Below are 16,422 nucleotides of genomic sequence, written 5' to 3' on the forward strand. Positions count from 1 at the left end.
GTGATGTTTTATTTATTCGACATGGACGCTGAACAACGCACAACGGGATGAAAGGGGTCCTTAAGACACTGAAACTTCGCAGTTGCGCACAGTGTCAGTAGTACTGCTCTGACTTGTCCCAATCGAAAGACGGTACGTATTCGTTCACGACATTCAATGGCATCCCTAGCCCGACTTGACGATATCCAAGCAGACTCTCCAAAAAATTACTTACAAGCCCACTTACACCCACGTTTTGTGAGACAAATTGCTCGACACATTGGTTATCAGCTCAGACCAGTAGATAAACTGTCAAAACGTAATCTTCCATCAGAACTAGCTCCGAGCTTGACGAGAATATTTTGAGCTGGAATGTGGAATCATCTGCCGATATATCTGTCGAGGAGGCTCTCCAATACCTTGATTCCAAAGCAGTAGACCGCCTGGATTGTAGTCCTAGTGTCGAAAATAACACCTGACAACCACGGAAATCTCCCAATATTAAATAGGAGATGCGACATGGTATTCGTATAATATGTGTGTGCTCTAGATATGAGTTTGGTTTAAACAAGATGTCGAGGTTCTTTCTAGCTTGAAGGTGTCGATTGTGAGGTAGACTGTGTCTCGACGACTAATTTGTACGAATCCACCAAGCGTTTGAATCCCACTACCCATCGACCTTCATTTGCCATGGAAGAGGCTACTAGCGTCACTGCGAGCTGTTGTGCTGCGAGCAAACATGAATGGGTTTCGAATGCTGTGAATGCAAGAAGAGTGGTTAGATCCAAGTAGAGACAATGAGATTTTGACGTCAGAGTTATCGGAGAATATGTGGAGAATGCAGACACGGTAGAGATGAAACTGTCTGATTTTATGCCTGACGACCTTGTAGCTCACCATAACATATTCTACACACTCGATCCAGTGTCACTTCATCCAACTTGTCAAGTCGTTCATATAGCACGTCTAGCCTCTTTTCTGTATCCGCCAGCATACGCATCTGCGCGTTCTAGTGGCGAAAAAGGAGTCTTAGAGAACATTACGCAACTTTTCCAAAATGTTGAAATGTTTCATCGGCAACTCACATCAGACATGGAAGCTTTGCATACACGCATTGCCATTTGACATAACGAAGCTACCCTCGAGGGCTCGACTTTCTCATCGTCATTGGTAGGCTGTACAGATTTCTGCTTTTTATGTGATAGAAAGAGGTCTGGTGGCAGGTCGTTCCAATGTGTACTTGGGCCAGATTGCTGGTAGCTCTTGGCTGGTATAGCAGCACTTCTAATGTCAGTCGAGGTTTGTTCAGACACCATCTTAACAGTTTTAGCAGATTTTGAAGTCTTGTTGTTTTTCACATTGACAACCCAAACCTATGAGCAAAAAGTTCATCATAGGGACGCGTCTTTGCAAGCTCTTTATTGTCACTTAAATAATACACGTACTGTGAGCGTGAAATGCTCTCACTTTTACATTCTTCGGCGACCATGGTCGAAGGAAAGAAGAATCACAACCACCAACAAAACACCCCTTGATCTCGGAACCTGGAGAGTTAGTAGAGACAGCGAGAGACTCCTTGGATCCTCATTATAGTTTAGATTCTGACCGTGGCCTTGCCGAGGTGCGATCGATACACCCTTTTCCACGTACAAAGATGTCTTCGGCAGACGCTACATTGTCTCTACAACCACATGTCCTGTTTGAAGGCTATCTAACGGACAAACGAGGTTTATTTCAAACTTCCAAACCGCCTTGCTTCTACAGGTAAGCTATAAAAACATCTTGACTACAGTGTTTGCATACATGTGATTGAATTGGGATTCAGCTCTAATCTCACTTTGTATAGGCTTCGTGCAGACAGATTACTAGTAAAGTACAAGTGTGGATGGGGTACAGGTAGCGACATTGCGCTGGGAGCAATAGATCTACGCCACTGCAGCGTAATGGATTGTTGGCTCTCTGCTGCAAACCCGGAACGCTTTTATATCAAAGCTGGAACTCTCGCTGGAGGAGCCAAATACCTATTCCAAGCATCGTCGGCAGCCAATGCAGCTGATTGGGTTGATAAACTAAAGGAACTTGCCGGAAAGGAACGATTGTCGTCGTTTAGCGCTGACCGTGCAAGATCGTCCACCGATAATAATAAGCCCACAGTACCCCGAGAGAAGAAGCCTGTATTGATTGTTAAGGGGCTGTATTCTGTGAGTAAAAAGATGCAGGAGCAGCAAAAACATATTGAGCTTATACAGGTTGCCTCCTCCGAACCTGTGGTCGAGCAACAACCAGCAGTAGTAGTAGCAATGTCTGCCGTGGTAGAACAGTCCAAGGGACTTGAATCCAGTCTAGGCATTGATATCCCAGCCCCATATACTGAAATACGTCCCGACAGTGCCGTCTCGATGACGTCCGATCCACTGCCACCACCAGTAACTCCAATCACGGATTCTTCTATCAGTATGGTCTCTGCTATAGATTCTTCTTCAAGCGAATGCAGTGATGTATCTACAACAACAATCAAAGCTCGACCTGCTGGATTTTCTGCTAAGCCCTCAGTGGAACATTTCGGCACGGCTTCAGAATTCGCACTCTGGAACAGGTCGCTACCTATGGAGGGTGTATCTGACGACGTAAAAGTGGCTGATCTACAGCACGCGTACGCTTCTAGTCAGTCATCTTCCCCACAACCTGGATCCAGTATTGGTGACGAAGGAGAAGCTTGGTCTTCGATTGCCTCAATAACTGAAAGTGATAGTGAGGAGTCTGGATTTGGGAAGGCTGAACTGCCTCGTAGATTAGTAGCTGTCACTGATGATGTGCACAATCTGGATTCGCAGACTTTAGCTGAACAGTCGGAAGCTGCTTCGTTTGTAAAGTCCATGCCCAAGTCTTTCCATCGGTCGCCCTCTCTTCATGAAGATAATGAGGGTGCTCACCATGAACTGCGATATATGGCATCTGTAGCTAGCTTCTCTTCCATTCAGCCCGACCCAGTTATTCTTCCTCGTTTAAGGATACCAGCTCCAGTTGCTCTAAACTCTACTTCACCACCCAGAGGAGATTCGCTAAGTCCGATAGTATTGGTACTGGGCACTGATAAGCACTTGGAAGCATCTATGCCATTACAGCATAAAGCAAACTCGGTAGTTGCAGCCACGCCACCTTCAGCCACACCACCTGCAGCCACATCCAATCAATCAGTGGATTCTATGGCACCACGTAGTCGAGTGTACGCCAAAGATCTACCCAAAAGAACTCGCCCACTTATTCAAAACCCAACATATGTCATGCAAAATCGTAGACCATTGCCACCTCCCAAACCACTCTTTTATTGGACTCAGAAACGTGAGACTATGAAGCGTGAAGTGGTCAATAATACCAGAGAGATAGCGCCAGAACTTCGCCATTGGGAAAACATGGTGAGTTTGAAAGTGGTGTGGTGGAAGTATGAACTGACCATTTTGTCAACCATAGATATACTCGCAGCAACCATCTCCACCTACTTTTGTTGAGCCTGTGGCAAAGATGTCTGATAGAGATGCGGTATGTCGTGTTTAAGACCTTCAAAATCTCACGACTACATGTTGCTAATCCTGGATTGGTTTGTAGCCCGTCCTTGCAGAGACTCTTCAAAACTCATGGTCTTACAGCTATCAGTTTGAGAAGGCTGCTGAGCCAGTGCAATCGCTACCAGCTCCCGTATCCGAATCATTGCCTGAATTTACAGCACCAATTCAAGCAAACAAGGATGGCTTGACACACAGCACTAGTAGTATTGTCACCATTCCATTGAGGCCAGTAGTTGCTGCGGGCCCAGTTGAAGATGCCAAGTCGTTCGAATTGCAGAAAGAAGATGCTTTGAAATCACTAATAGTCGAGGCCGAAGTGAGCTCCACCGCTGATTTATTGAAAGAAGTTGATACAGTGCCACAGCCGCCTGTATCTGTGATTGCTACCACCGTGCATTTCGAGCCTCTTCCTCAAGCCACAGAGAAACATCTTGTAGAATCTATACTTGTAGGAAACTTGCCGCCACTAAACAGAGCCGATAGTTGGGAGCCACCATCTCGCAACCACTCTCTACCAGAAGTACCGAAACCTGTATCTGGCTCATCGGTTAGAGTCAGCTCTCCCAAGCCATCAGAAGCATCAACATCTCGTACATCAATGGACATTCATAAAGCATTGCCAACAATCCCACTAATGAATTCACGGCCAGAGTATGTTAAAACTGTATCTGTCATGGCAGCACCTAGATTGTCTTTGGATGATTCTAGACGTGCTAAAAATGCTTCGACCACTATAATGCCATCGCTGCCGAGAGGTATTAGGTTGCCGAATTTCACTGTGTCGGAGGATAAGGTTCAACCACCAATACCACTCACTTCTATACTACAAAAGGAGATAGTAGCTGTTCAACGAGAAGAGGCCATTGCTGCTATAGCCAAGAAGGATGAATCTCCGGAAGTCATTGTGAGAACGGAGGATATAGTCCCAGTAGCCAAAACAGATGTTGTGGAAGTATTTGCCTCAAAGAACGTCGAAGCACCTCGAGAAGTCATCTTAAACACACCAGAACCTAAACTAGCAACAATCCCCACCACGCATGTCGCATCCAACATGAACTTTGTGCCTAAACAGGAACGACTGAACTCAGTACCTGTCGTACCAAATAAGGAAGACGACAAATATCGAACTCGTAAACCCATCGAAGGACCAGTTATGACTCGTCCGTCATTGATGCAACGAGATGCTGGTCTTATGATGAAATCAACTCAAGACGTTTTGCCAATGTTGCCAATGGGTAGAGCAGCACTCGAGACGAAAAAGGCTAGTGCTGATTTTTATGCTGGAAGAGGTTTCCGTTATGCTCCTGTGAGTTTACTAGTCATGATTTGTTTCATTCACGTTACCAAGATGCATTATAGCCTCATGTTGTTCTTTTTTTCAGCCATTTGTATTAGCCGATCAACGTCTCTTGGCTTATGCGGCTACAACTCAACTAGCTGCTGATCCAAGATATAATAATTCCAAATCTCCAGTCAACAACGACAAGCATACAGGCTCTGATTCTTTGTACAATGTGTCTTTTGAAGATGAACATGTGGACGGTAAGAAACCGATTCCATCTATTGCCATTGGCGATGAGTTTCTGCCTATTCCAGTAAGTGGTTTATACTCTTCACAACGGTACTTGTATTCAGCTCACATTTGCACTGCTTTTTTGCAGCCACCCCGCCAAGCCCGCATGCAATACGAACAAGCCCTCCGTGTATCCGCTGAAATTCGTCGCCAATCAATCCTCCCACCAACACCTGGCGATGCCGCTCCATCATGGCCGCAATTCACTGAAGAAACACGGAAAACAATGTCACTCGATCTACCACGTTACGATCCATCCGAATACGCTTCATTTAATGCCAATAAGGATAAACATCGCCCATCATTCTCATCAGACGCATCTCGAAACTCGTTTGTGAATAATTTCGGACAGGAGGTTGCTGGAGTTTCTGATCTTGTTAAAGCTGTGATGGACAAGGACGATGCTGAGCGTGCTGCAAGGAGGAGAGAGAGAAGGCGCGTTAGAGAGGAGGAGAAGGCTAGAAGGGATGCGCAGGTTGCTGCTGATGCTGCTATCCCTTTGACAAGAGTGAGTTCTTTTGTTTGTTCTTAGATGATGACACCCCTAACCTTTCGATTTTTTTTGTGAAGCAACCATCTGAAAAGAATACTATGAAAGGAATTGTGGAATCGGTTAGTACGGCGAATGGATTTCGTAACTCTGTACAAGGCAGAAAGTCAACTGAGCAGCAAGTTGAAGATACTCGAAAGATGGTATGAGTGTTTAAAAAATTCATTCACCATCCAGATTTTAGTTACACTATGTTTTTTTCTCCTCCATTCAGGTCTCCGAAATCCAAACCCAACACACATCATTAGATCGCACCACTACCCGCAACAACAGCTTTGAAAACGAAGCTCAACGCAGCAAATCCCTCGAACGCCCACGCCCTCACACATTGGCTACTGGTAATGGAGCAGACCAGTTCGACTGGTACGCCTTCCAACAAAAGGGTATCAACCGACGAGCACGACGTCTGTACGATGACGTGTACGCACACCCTGAAGCTCGACAGCCTGCAACACAGTATGCGCCTGACGTGTATTCTGGAGAGCTGGATAATGCGGATATTCCGGTTGGTAGGAGGTCGAGAGATCGTGATTCCAGGAATGGTTATCCGCAGGCAGGCAAAGTGAGTTCAGAAATCTGTGGTCGACAGCGTGCTGGGGTATTGATATGTTTCTTTGGCATAGGCGCAAATTCGTAAACTGCCACCACAGACTCCAAATCATCGTGTGTCAACTCTGTCTACATCTACTGCATCATCTCGACCAGTATCAGGAGTCTATGGTGCGAATGGCCAAACACGATCAGCATCGCCCATGAATAGGAAGATCCAATCAATGAAATTCATGTTGGCACAAGATGCGTATCAAATCAAGGAGAATTTGGCTAGTCCGTTTAGAAGATACTAGTCAATGAAAAACAGTTTCAACGCTTATAGTTTATATTAATCTTATTTGTTGTGCGAGTGAGTTAGTCAATACAAATTGTGTGACGTATGCTTGGTATCCGCTTGTAACGAGTTTTCTATATGCATTCTGAAACTCGTCCTTGTTCTAATCTGAGCATTCTACCGAACGTGTTTGGTATTTCATCATCGTGGTGTGTTACGAGGATGGCTGTTTGATCGGGCCTGAGTTCCGTATCTAGATATTGCCTGCATCGAGCGACTTGGTCGTCATCAAGACCCTTGTCAACCAAGAAAAGAACAGATTAGTTCGAAGCGCTTCAATAAGATTGAAAGCAGATATCGTACCTGAAACGGTTCATCCAACACAAGTAACGTCGGCTTCTTGATCAACGCTCTACACAACAACACAAGCCGTTGCTCACCACTCGACACACTCCTAAAGCTCTTCTTCCACAACCCTTCATCAACACGCAGCTCTTTAAACATGTCAATCACAGCCGCATCTTGCTCGGGCGTCGTTTCTTTAGCATAAAGCACATCTGAAAAGCCCGTCTGCACAACTTCAAAGCATGTCAAAGATGTCGGGAAGTACATGTGAAGTTCAGGAGACACGTATCCAATTTTGGCTTTAATGTCCCATATTGATTCGCCTGATCCGCGGGGTGAGCCAAAGAGGGTTATCGCGTTGGAGTAGGATTGTGGATGGTCACCAAGGAGGAGCGCTAGGAGAGTTGATTTTCCAGAGCCTGATAGCATATGGGACAATTTAATATGAGATTGTTGTTGTGCAAAAGAGAGATGAAAACATACCGTTCTTGCCAAGCAACGCCCATCGTTCTCCCTGCCTGACATCCCAATCCACATTTATCAAAACCTTTCGATCATCATAGGCGACATTAACCTTGTCCAATCCTACTACAACCGGACCATCTACTTTCTTTACAGGTCTCGACCATCTAGTTTCTTCATCGCTGTCCTGACTAGAATGTATACGATTGGGATCTTTTGGTCCTGCATACTCTATAACTCCTGATTTCGATAGATACATTGCATGCGTAACCCAGGATGGAACTATATCTTGAGGTCGTAGTAGGAGCAGCATTCTAGTATACCCTTCGGAAAGGACGTGGCCTAGATGGTCTGAGATTTTGGTTCGTTGTGATGGATCCAGTCCCACTAAAGTATTGAGCGTCAGCGTCTTGGAATACATCCACACAAATGCACAGAGCTTACTAAATGGCTCATCCAGTATTATCATCTGAGGTTTCATCAGCAACGCCCTGGCAATCCTCGACCTTCTCGTCTGTCCATTAGACAGTATTGAAAAGCTCTGAGTCAACAGCTTTTCCAAATCGAATTGTCGAGCGACTTCTTTTACTGATTTGTCAATTGTTGCTGCTCTACGTTCCTTTGAATTCAAACTAGCTTCATCAGCCAGAGACGCTAAATCTTCCAGCCCGCTTTTCAGGTACCCCTCCAGCGAGGTGTCTTCCCAGTAATCAATCCAGTTATATCGTTGCTGGTAGTAGCCTCTAGAGTAATCCCATGCCGATTCCTCCTTGAATGACACACATTTAATCAAATCGCCAGTCCAGAGCGACAATGGTCTACCGAATGAGTCGACTGGTAGTGTTTGTTGGGACTGTAGGCGTTTTATAAATTCCCAAGAACCGTTTTCGAATGGTTCTATTCTGTGCCTGCCAGCTAGGGTCTATAGGTTGAGAAATCGATTTCAGATTCCGACAACTCACACAATTATGATGAATGTTCAAGAAAACCCACTAACTTCTCCCAAAGTTGATCTGCCAGAGCCTACAGGACCAATGACGGCCCATGTTTGGCCAGCTGAAATCGTCCATCTTATATCTTTTAGTACTGGATTCTTGGAATTGAATCTGAACACGTCTATTCCATCCAATTTGATGTCCACCACGCCAGCAGAAGGAGAATAAGACACGGATCTATGGCGCCTCGGGCCATCTGTTTGGATGCGTCTCTTGAGCAGAGATGGTGAAGCAGCACGTATCATCTTGTTTGCACTGGCAAAGGTGGCAAAAGTATGAGCTCAGGTAGTATGTAGAGGACTTGAAGTGCTTTACAAATCAAATATTAGTCGTTTGCAACTGATCTATTTGCATAGCAGTCTCCTGAATATTCAACAATCAGGCCTTTGACCATCTAACATACAAGCCGAATTTGATTTGCGGAACACCAGAGAAAGACTCGTCAGCGTGCCTAGGCATGAACATTTGTCGACAAGGAATAAATAGTTCAGGTTCGACCCTAACGTCGCGTTTGCTATTGAGGTCTGGTAAATCAATTTCGGAACGAATTCTTAGAGACGCAAAAGTCGAAATTGGATGCCATGCTCAGAGGCAAGAGGATGTCAAGGATAGAGTGTTATTGTGTATTTGATGCCATTATGTGCAGCTATGTCCCCCTACCATACTGCTCACTCCAGCAACGAAAAGCACTTGCGTGCTCTTGACAGCTGGACTTATCGGACGCGATGCAGGGCTTGAAATTGACTATATATTAGGCTTCTGATCAATATTGTGCACCTAGTAGAAGGGTTTCAACAACCTGGTCCGAAACGTAGTCGCCGAATCTTTCACCTGTTTTCCAACAAGACAACTGAGTGGCAATGCTGAAAGAATGGAAAATAAGGAGCTCCATGAGAAAGAATCTACTACAGCGTCAGTATCTACGCCAGTACGCTTGCAAGAGTCACCACCTTCAGCAAAAAACAGTAGCAGCTCCTTCTTCAGTTAATCGGACTATCTTCCCTGGCACTCAAGACTGCGGCTCTGAACGTTATTTTGCAGCTGATGGTGCTAATGAAAGCTATTCATGATGCTCAAATTATTTCGTTTCGTATGTACTTAATGCTCTTAGTGCTTGTTTGATATGAGCGATCGCTTCCACATCTGGAGAGTGAACATGGAAGTTAACAACAAGACGCTAATGATTTAGTGACTCTTAAATATTGCATGTCTATTAGGTTGGAAGCTTTTAGCACTATGGCATGGACTCGTACTCTGTGTCGCTGTTATAGTGTTGAGGAGACGACATGAACATCCTACTCCTTCGCATATTGCTGTAATATTAGGCACCTATGTAGTCGTCGCTGCTATGCTAGTGCCAAGAACTGAAGGGCTGCCTGCGAACCAGGCATACATCCAAGGCACCCCGTTTTTGCTGCGATAATATGCCAAGCCGACTTTGAGAAACAATTCAAGGACGAACAATAATCTTCTACTTCCAACTTCTTTCTCGAATCCATAATGGGTCACGCAGCGAAGAATATAACATCACTGGCAGAATTTGGCATGGCTGATGTTAGGTTGTTTCAACTGGCATGTCTGACATGAGCACAAGGCTATCCAGCGGAACATTTTGACTGCAGCAATCTCGACATCGCTCAGGGGTCAATCTTTATAGCATTGACGGGAATCGTTAATCCAGAAGGTGCTGATGGTTGGGTCTATAGTGGAATGGCCACGAGCGTTGCTATTGGTAAGCAAGCTTCTTTAGCATCATTTATTCATTTATACCCTTAACTTGTCCTTAATGAAACTTCCGATTTGTTTCTCATAGTTTTAGGACTACATCGGAACATGGAACCACATCAAGTTCGTTTCAGCTTCAATGAATAATAACAAATCCATGATGAACGGTTTCTTTTGCTGCTCTGTGGTCGAGCGTTATTCCTCCTTCACTACTGGTCGTCCTAATGCATTGTATGAAATCGACTATGGCATTTTTTTCGCCATTTGTTTTCTCCCAGAAATTATCTGACTCAGACTTTTTTCTCGCTCTAGATACTCTAGTCTCACACCCTACAGAATGGTACACGTCTATTGAAAGAGCAGGTGGCATAGTGTGTACTCATCGGTCAAGCGTGTTCAGCTGGCAATGCTCTACGCGGTGGTGAAAGGGCTTCCAAACTTGAAAACATCAAGCACAAATTGAATCTCTGGCATGATAAGCATTCAACCATGACACCAGTCACATCCACTGAAATCGGTCTGGTCGCAACATACCATTGTGTATGTCATGTAATGTCTATGTCTGATTGTTCAATTCGTTCTACTGAGGTTGACTCGTCGAAGCTTTTAATCAGCTTTGCATCTTTGATGAGCGTTCCTCAATTGCTCGATTCGATGCTGCTACTCGTGCTAGCTCAGAGGCACTTTTAGACGGTATATCAAAGACGTCATATCAAATTTGAACCAGCAAGAGTATGATCCCCAGTCTTTCACATGCTATCATATAAGTTCACGGAGATTGGTAGCGTCTCCACCAAAAGATTGCGGGACTAACAAAATCCCTTTCTTGGTTTAGGTGTTGTGTTGACTGCTGTTGGGTTTCTTGTAGCTGATCCTCTGACTCGTGACAGGAGTGCTCTAGTCTATTTACGAAATGCACAAGAGATCCTTGTGCGTATGTATCGTGTGTCATCCACGGCCGAAAGGGGTTTGAGTCTTGTTGTAGGCATTCTCGTGCAAACTGGCTTGTACTCGCATCTGGATACCCTTGGCTTTCTGCAACTATTCGCAAACCTGTGATTCAAACAAATACAAACAAATCATACTCTCTTGTAGGTATTGCTGTGCCAGGGTCTGTGTGGCCTGTTACATCCAATAACTGTGATCAAACGCGCACATCGCTGCCGCAAGCAGTAGAATCTACTGGTAATACCAATATTGAGGTGCACGATTCGGGAGCTCCACCGCCTCCAGGCACTCAGGACATTGATGTTCTCACTGGTGACTCCTTGCTCGATGATTTGTTTGCCCCGTTGTATGGCGTAGCAAAATATTAAAAAGTGATTTTCAAACTTCGAGATAAAGTGATTCGTAATCCAGTACATATAGGGAGACCCTCACTGTGGTGCAAATATGTTTCCTTTTTGCGGAGCGACGTTCTCCTTATAAAAAAGTAGGAACAGAACTCAAAGACAGCCCAAACATAAAATAAATGAAGAGATGAAATATATTGGACTTGACACTGCATATACAAAGGAATCTTTTGGCTCTATGTACTTGTCCTAAATGGTTTACCAAGCACCGCCCAAATCTCCTTGACCAAAATTGTCAGACAGACGTGCTCTCTTTGACCCTACATTATCCTCATATAGCACCCTGTCCCTTTCTGGATTACCACTATCTAGACCTACAAAAATATCCACTCCAATCCTGCTGTCATGCATTGAGTCCTCAATACTCGAGTCACGAGATACAAAAGACGATGAATGGTCGAGCTTTCCATGATACATGTCACCGCGAGATTCAGCCTTAGCAGCAAAGTCTTGTCCTGGGTGAGTTTCAGGCTGATGGAAATTTACACTATATGGCGTGAATGAGAAATCTCCTGACTGACTCTTTGTGCTGATGTCCAGGGTGAGCCCTTGATACAATGGATTATCGGCATTATCGTGCATTTCATTGAGCTTAGCAATTTCAGCCTTGCTCGAGAATGAGAAATCTGATGGATTCAGGGTTTCAGGTTGCTCTGGTATATAGTCCTCTGCGATTGTATAGAGCTGTTTCTGTTTTCCTAAGGTATTTTGTTCAGGTGCATAGTTGGGTATCTGGGGATTCGCAAGCTGGGTATATGGATTTTGAGTTTCTAAGACTGTATTGATTATAGCATCTGGAATTCCATAGTTTGAAGGCTTGGAGGGGCCTGGTACGTTAAAGTCCAGCTTTCTGACAGCTTGATGCCCAGTACCTAAGGCCTGGCCATCCCCAGTGATAGATTTTGACCTAGATGACTGACTCTGTTCTACCACAGTATTGTGCTGAGGCTGCATTATAGCCTTCTGACGAATGTTCAAGGCATCTTCATATAACTTGGAATGATAGATCATCAAGTTGCGAACAGCCGTTTTCCGTTGAGCCAGAGATCTTCCAGTGGTAGCGTCATGGTCAGACTTTAAGGCAGTGTCAAGTAAGGTGTGAGTGATTGCGTGGCGAGACAGAACAAGCCGATGGTATTCTCTAAAACGCAAACAGGCACAAGTGAGTTTGTTGGAAAGGAACACAAAGTAGCAGCAGAATAGTCCCAGCACTTTACCTAGTGAGTCGTCTCTCTTCTTCCGAAAGTGCCTTTGGGTTTCCAAACAACTTTGTAAAATCCAGGGCAACAGTTTGGACTTTCTGTGCTTGGTACAAAAGATCATCCCTCTAGAAACAGAAAATTCAGCCGCGAAGACCTGACGTCTCAGAAATCAACGACGTACAGCCATCGATAGCACTTTTTGAATCGGAATCATGGGCAATCTTTGTAGTCTCTAGGAGAATAAGAAGACAAGACGACAAAACTTGAGCGTAAATCGTAGCCGAGTCAACTTGCGTTGACTTGCCTCTTTGTTTTCGGTCGACAAACGAATCAATTCGTTGATTATGTCGGGAGTTGAGGTGATTACGTTGATAGGCTCATCGACTGACCCAGACATCTGACCATATGGTGGTAGTCTGGAGAACTATGGCGTAAAAGGAAGCGTATTTTTAGAAGCCGAAATGTAGCTTTCTGCACAACACTAAAAGAAGCTTCTCATCAAAGAAAATGGTCAGCAGCTTTTAACACTTGCCGATGGTAGTGGTTTCTCTCTCGAAATGGCGAAGTCTAGAGCTTCTTCTGGCGTCCAATTTTGGTGGTGGGCGAGGAACCTCTTTAAACCTTGCATCCGTTTTACCATGGCAGCCCTTGCAACCACGTTACTGACCTTGGCAGAAAATTTTTCAACACTTTTGAGGGCGACCTGAGCTCGGACAATCAGGAGTTTGTGATAGGCTCTATATAATAGAGCAGAAGGCGTTAGTCGTTGCTGGCAAACGATAAGATATTTCTAGGTCATACGCGAAAATCTTAGGTTGCCCTATCAGTGCATGGGAAGTAGGATTTTCCAGTCGGTTCAAAATGGAGATGTCTTTAACTCTAACGTCTTTGAGTGTTTGTTCATAATCTGGGCTCTAAAGTGGAAAGATGTTGAGTTTGGTGTAGAGGATTCGCGGACATGGACTGCTAGATTTTACCAGAGTCGAAACAATCGTGGCGAGAGGGATCCGCAGGGTTCCGCTTGATATACCATTCAATTGCTACCAAACAAGAGTGTCAATACTGTTTTGGCGTGATTTGGCTGAATTGGGTACTTGCCCTTTGAGTTTTTGTTGTCTCGTCCTCAATAGCCTCAAGATACTCGTCATAGGCAGCCTGGATTGATCGAGATAATCGAGATATTACAAGGTCCAAGGGAGGAGCATTTTGGGAGATAACGGAGTGATACTGAGTAGCCAAATTAAGATGTCCAGTTCTCAACGTGCGCAAATGGCCAATCCAGCGTAAATAAAGGTCAGGATCGTTGCCTTTATCGTGTTCCATCAATCTCGTTACTAAAGCCAAGAAGCCAAGTTAATGTTGGCACGGTATGTGACCAATAGGTGGTACCGTCTAGCAGCAACATCATTTGTGAGACGAAAATGTTGTTACAAAGCGCTTCTGTCTTGAGATACTTACTCGAACAGCTGAAGAATCTGCGGTGGTAGAGTTTCGTCTGGATATACCATGAGGTCCTCTACGGAAAAGTAGAGATTCATTCCATCTGGAGGCTCTTGCACTCGAGACATGGTTTGCTATTATTTGAAAAGAAATTGCTTCATCAAACTTCTTGGATGAATTCATAGGATGTTCTTTTCACTTGCATACCAGAAGGTTTTGCAAAGTAGCTTTGTCCAGGTTCAAATCAAGTCTGGACATCTAGCGTCAAGAGAATATTCCATCAGCTATCAATACGGTGCTTTGAGTGAGGATGCACGTACAGTGTCCAACTGTTGCCGATTCTTGTAAATCATGTTCATCACGTCCTGGACAGGCACCTTTGAATAATCTTTGGCGGCAAGCGCAAGATTAAAAAGGATGGATGATGTGAGATAAAACCACAGGAAGTGCCTGAAAAGCTTCATTTGAATGCTCTTCGGACTTCTTGACATGTTGACAGGTTTTGTCGTCCAAGTAGAACTGCCAGAGCGTATTTAAGGGTGGTAAAGTATTAATAAGGCTCCATATAGATTAAAATTGAAACATAAACGTAAATAGCGACGTCGCTCACCTCCTGCTCTTCGCTTATGTCTGATTGGCTTCCTTGCAGCCTGAAATTTGAAGAAGGAACGCAGATTGAGAGACGAGAGAGTGAACACGCACTAGCAAGATTAGAAATAAAACGCGTTTTTGCGCTTAAAGCACTGTTTCTACCTCGACTGTGCCGTTTGAAGAAACTCACCTTCAGAGCACAAGTTTTCATATCTAAGCAAGATCCGTGGCTGTTTGGTCTACTAAAGAGCAGGCTAGCATCCAAATGCTAATTCTGAATCTCCTGTTTAAATACTTTGTACCGGTATCGTAGCGATCGCTTAAAAAATTAAGTCAATACCGTTGTTGTCACGACCGACTGAATAAATTTGCGTTGTTCTGATGAAATTATCCATCTAGCCACAAAGGATGATAATATTCCTGTCATTTGAATATATAATGCATTACAAGTGATTATTGACTCTATTGAATTACAAGTGATTATTGACTCTATTGACATATGCTTTACGTCTCTGACTGCTGTTTCCAAAAATATATCAGCTCCCACCCAAAAATCGCTCACCAGAATTATCATACAACCAGGTTCTCTTGGGTGACTCTCCAAGGTCGACACGCTCATTCATGTCCATTCGAGCCCTCTTGTCCGACATTGGCCCTTCAATATTGATATTATCAGATACGTACGACACCTGTTGGCGATAGTGTTGATAATCATGGTACATATCACCTCGAGATTGATCCATACCCATTCGCTGCGTTTGTACTACTTGCTGTTGATGCTCAGGCGTATTGGACACAATATTAGGTGTCGAGGATGACGGAGTTGTGGAGGTAGTCGGAACATCCCCCATTGATTGAGAAGAACTTTCTCCACAAGACGGATTATAAAAGGCATCAAGAATACTATCAAAGGTTTCCACATCAGCGTCGCTGAGTGGTGGGAAGTTTGAAGGATTCTGACCTGTCTTAGGTATCTTATCACTGGATAGCTCTAAGGCTGAATTGATCACAACATCTTTTACTCTGATAGTGGATGCTTCCTGAAGTTCAGGTACCTTAGGATCGAGAGACCTGACAGCTTGATCCGCAGGCGAGCTCTGAATATTCCACGTGCCACTATTACTGTTGTGTCGAGATGACTGATTCCATGTCCACCGTGCTCCCGTGCTGATGCTGATTGTAGCTAGGATACTGACGATTTTTTAAGGTGGTGTGATAGATATAGTGTTATTTTTGGTCAAGTTGGCTGAGGCTCTAGTTACTCTCACTACCGACACCAAGATGGCTGACAAGGCCAAGGTTCTTGGTGCCAAGATGGCGTTGCTCTAGCAGTCAAGTTTATATATCGAGACTTGGAATACTCACAACCTTAGAAAAGTAGACTTGCATTCTTTCAGGGAGGTGCTTGAATTCACACATTTTGCTATGATTAGGAAGAAATGTGAGAAAAACTAGGGGGGTAAAAACAAACATCGCTTTGACTTCTAATGTTGGGCTGCGGTAGTTCAATTTCGAAAACAACTATGATGACGCAAAGAGAGATTACAGCAATATTACAACAGGAGAGTGTGTGGATAAGTAGCCGTATACTGTATCTGGACCAGTGTATTTACACGCTGCAACTTTTAACATCTGTGTCAATGTTTACGGGCTTAATAACTTCAACAGTTTATTTGAATGGAACTAAGGAGATGCAATTCATTTTTTGTTTTACAAATGATTATTGACTCTATAAACATGTGTTCGAATCACTACTATTATAAAATGACCATATTAGCCACTACCCAAAAATCCACCAAAGTCATCATTCAACCGC

General features: G+C 44.2%; 2 protein-coding genes across 2 annotated transcripts; both read right to left on the reverse strand.

Annotated features, from left to right (window-relative positions):
- Positions 1 to 566: 566 nt before the first annotated feature.
- On the reverse strand, positions 567 to 1,295 carry SmJEL517_g05796 (uncharacterized protein; the record flags this gene model as incomplete). Its single annotated transcript, XM_031171722.1, has 3 exons — positions 567 to 736; positions 877 to 988; positions 1,065 to 1,295. 3 exons carry the CDS (start codon positions 1,293 to 1,295, stop codon positions 567 to 569), a joined length of 513 nt encoding a protein of 170 aa, XP_031022311.1.
- Positions 1,296 to 6,628: 5,333 nt separating this feature from the next.
- Positions 6,629 to 8,541, reverse strand: SmJEL517_g05797 (uncharacterized protein; the record flags this gene model as incomplete). The annotated part of the gene is made up of 5 exons (XM_031171723.1): positions 6,629 to 6,790; positions 6,858 to 7,258; positions 7,323 to 7,688; positions 7,746 to 8,223; positions 8,299 to 8,541. The coding sequence occupies 5 exons, from the start codon at positions 8,539 to 8,541 to the stop codon at positions 6,629 to 6,631; spliced, it is 1,650 nt and encodes a 549-aa protein (XP_031022312.1).
- Positions 8,542 to 16,422: the final 7,881 nt, after the last annotated feature.

The sequence above is a fragment of the Synchytrium microbalum genome (genome assembly GCF_006535985.1).
Source record: "Synchytrium microbalum strain JEL517 chromosome Unknown SmJEL517_scf0059, whole genome shotgun sequence".
Classification (NCBI taxonomy): Eukaryota; Fungi; Chytridiomycota; class Chytridiomycetes; order Synchytriales; family Synchytriaceae; genus Synchytrium; species Synchytrium microbalum.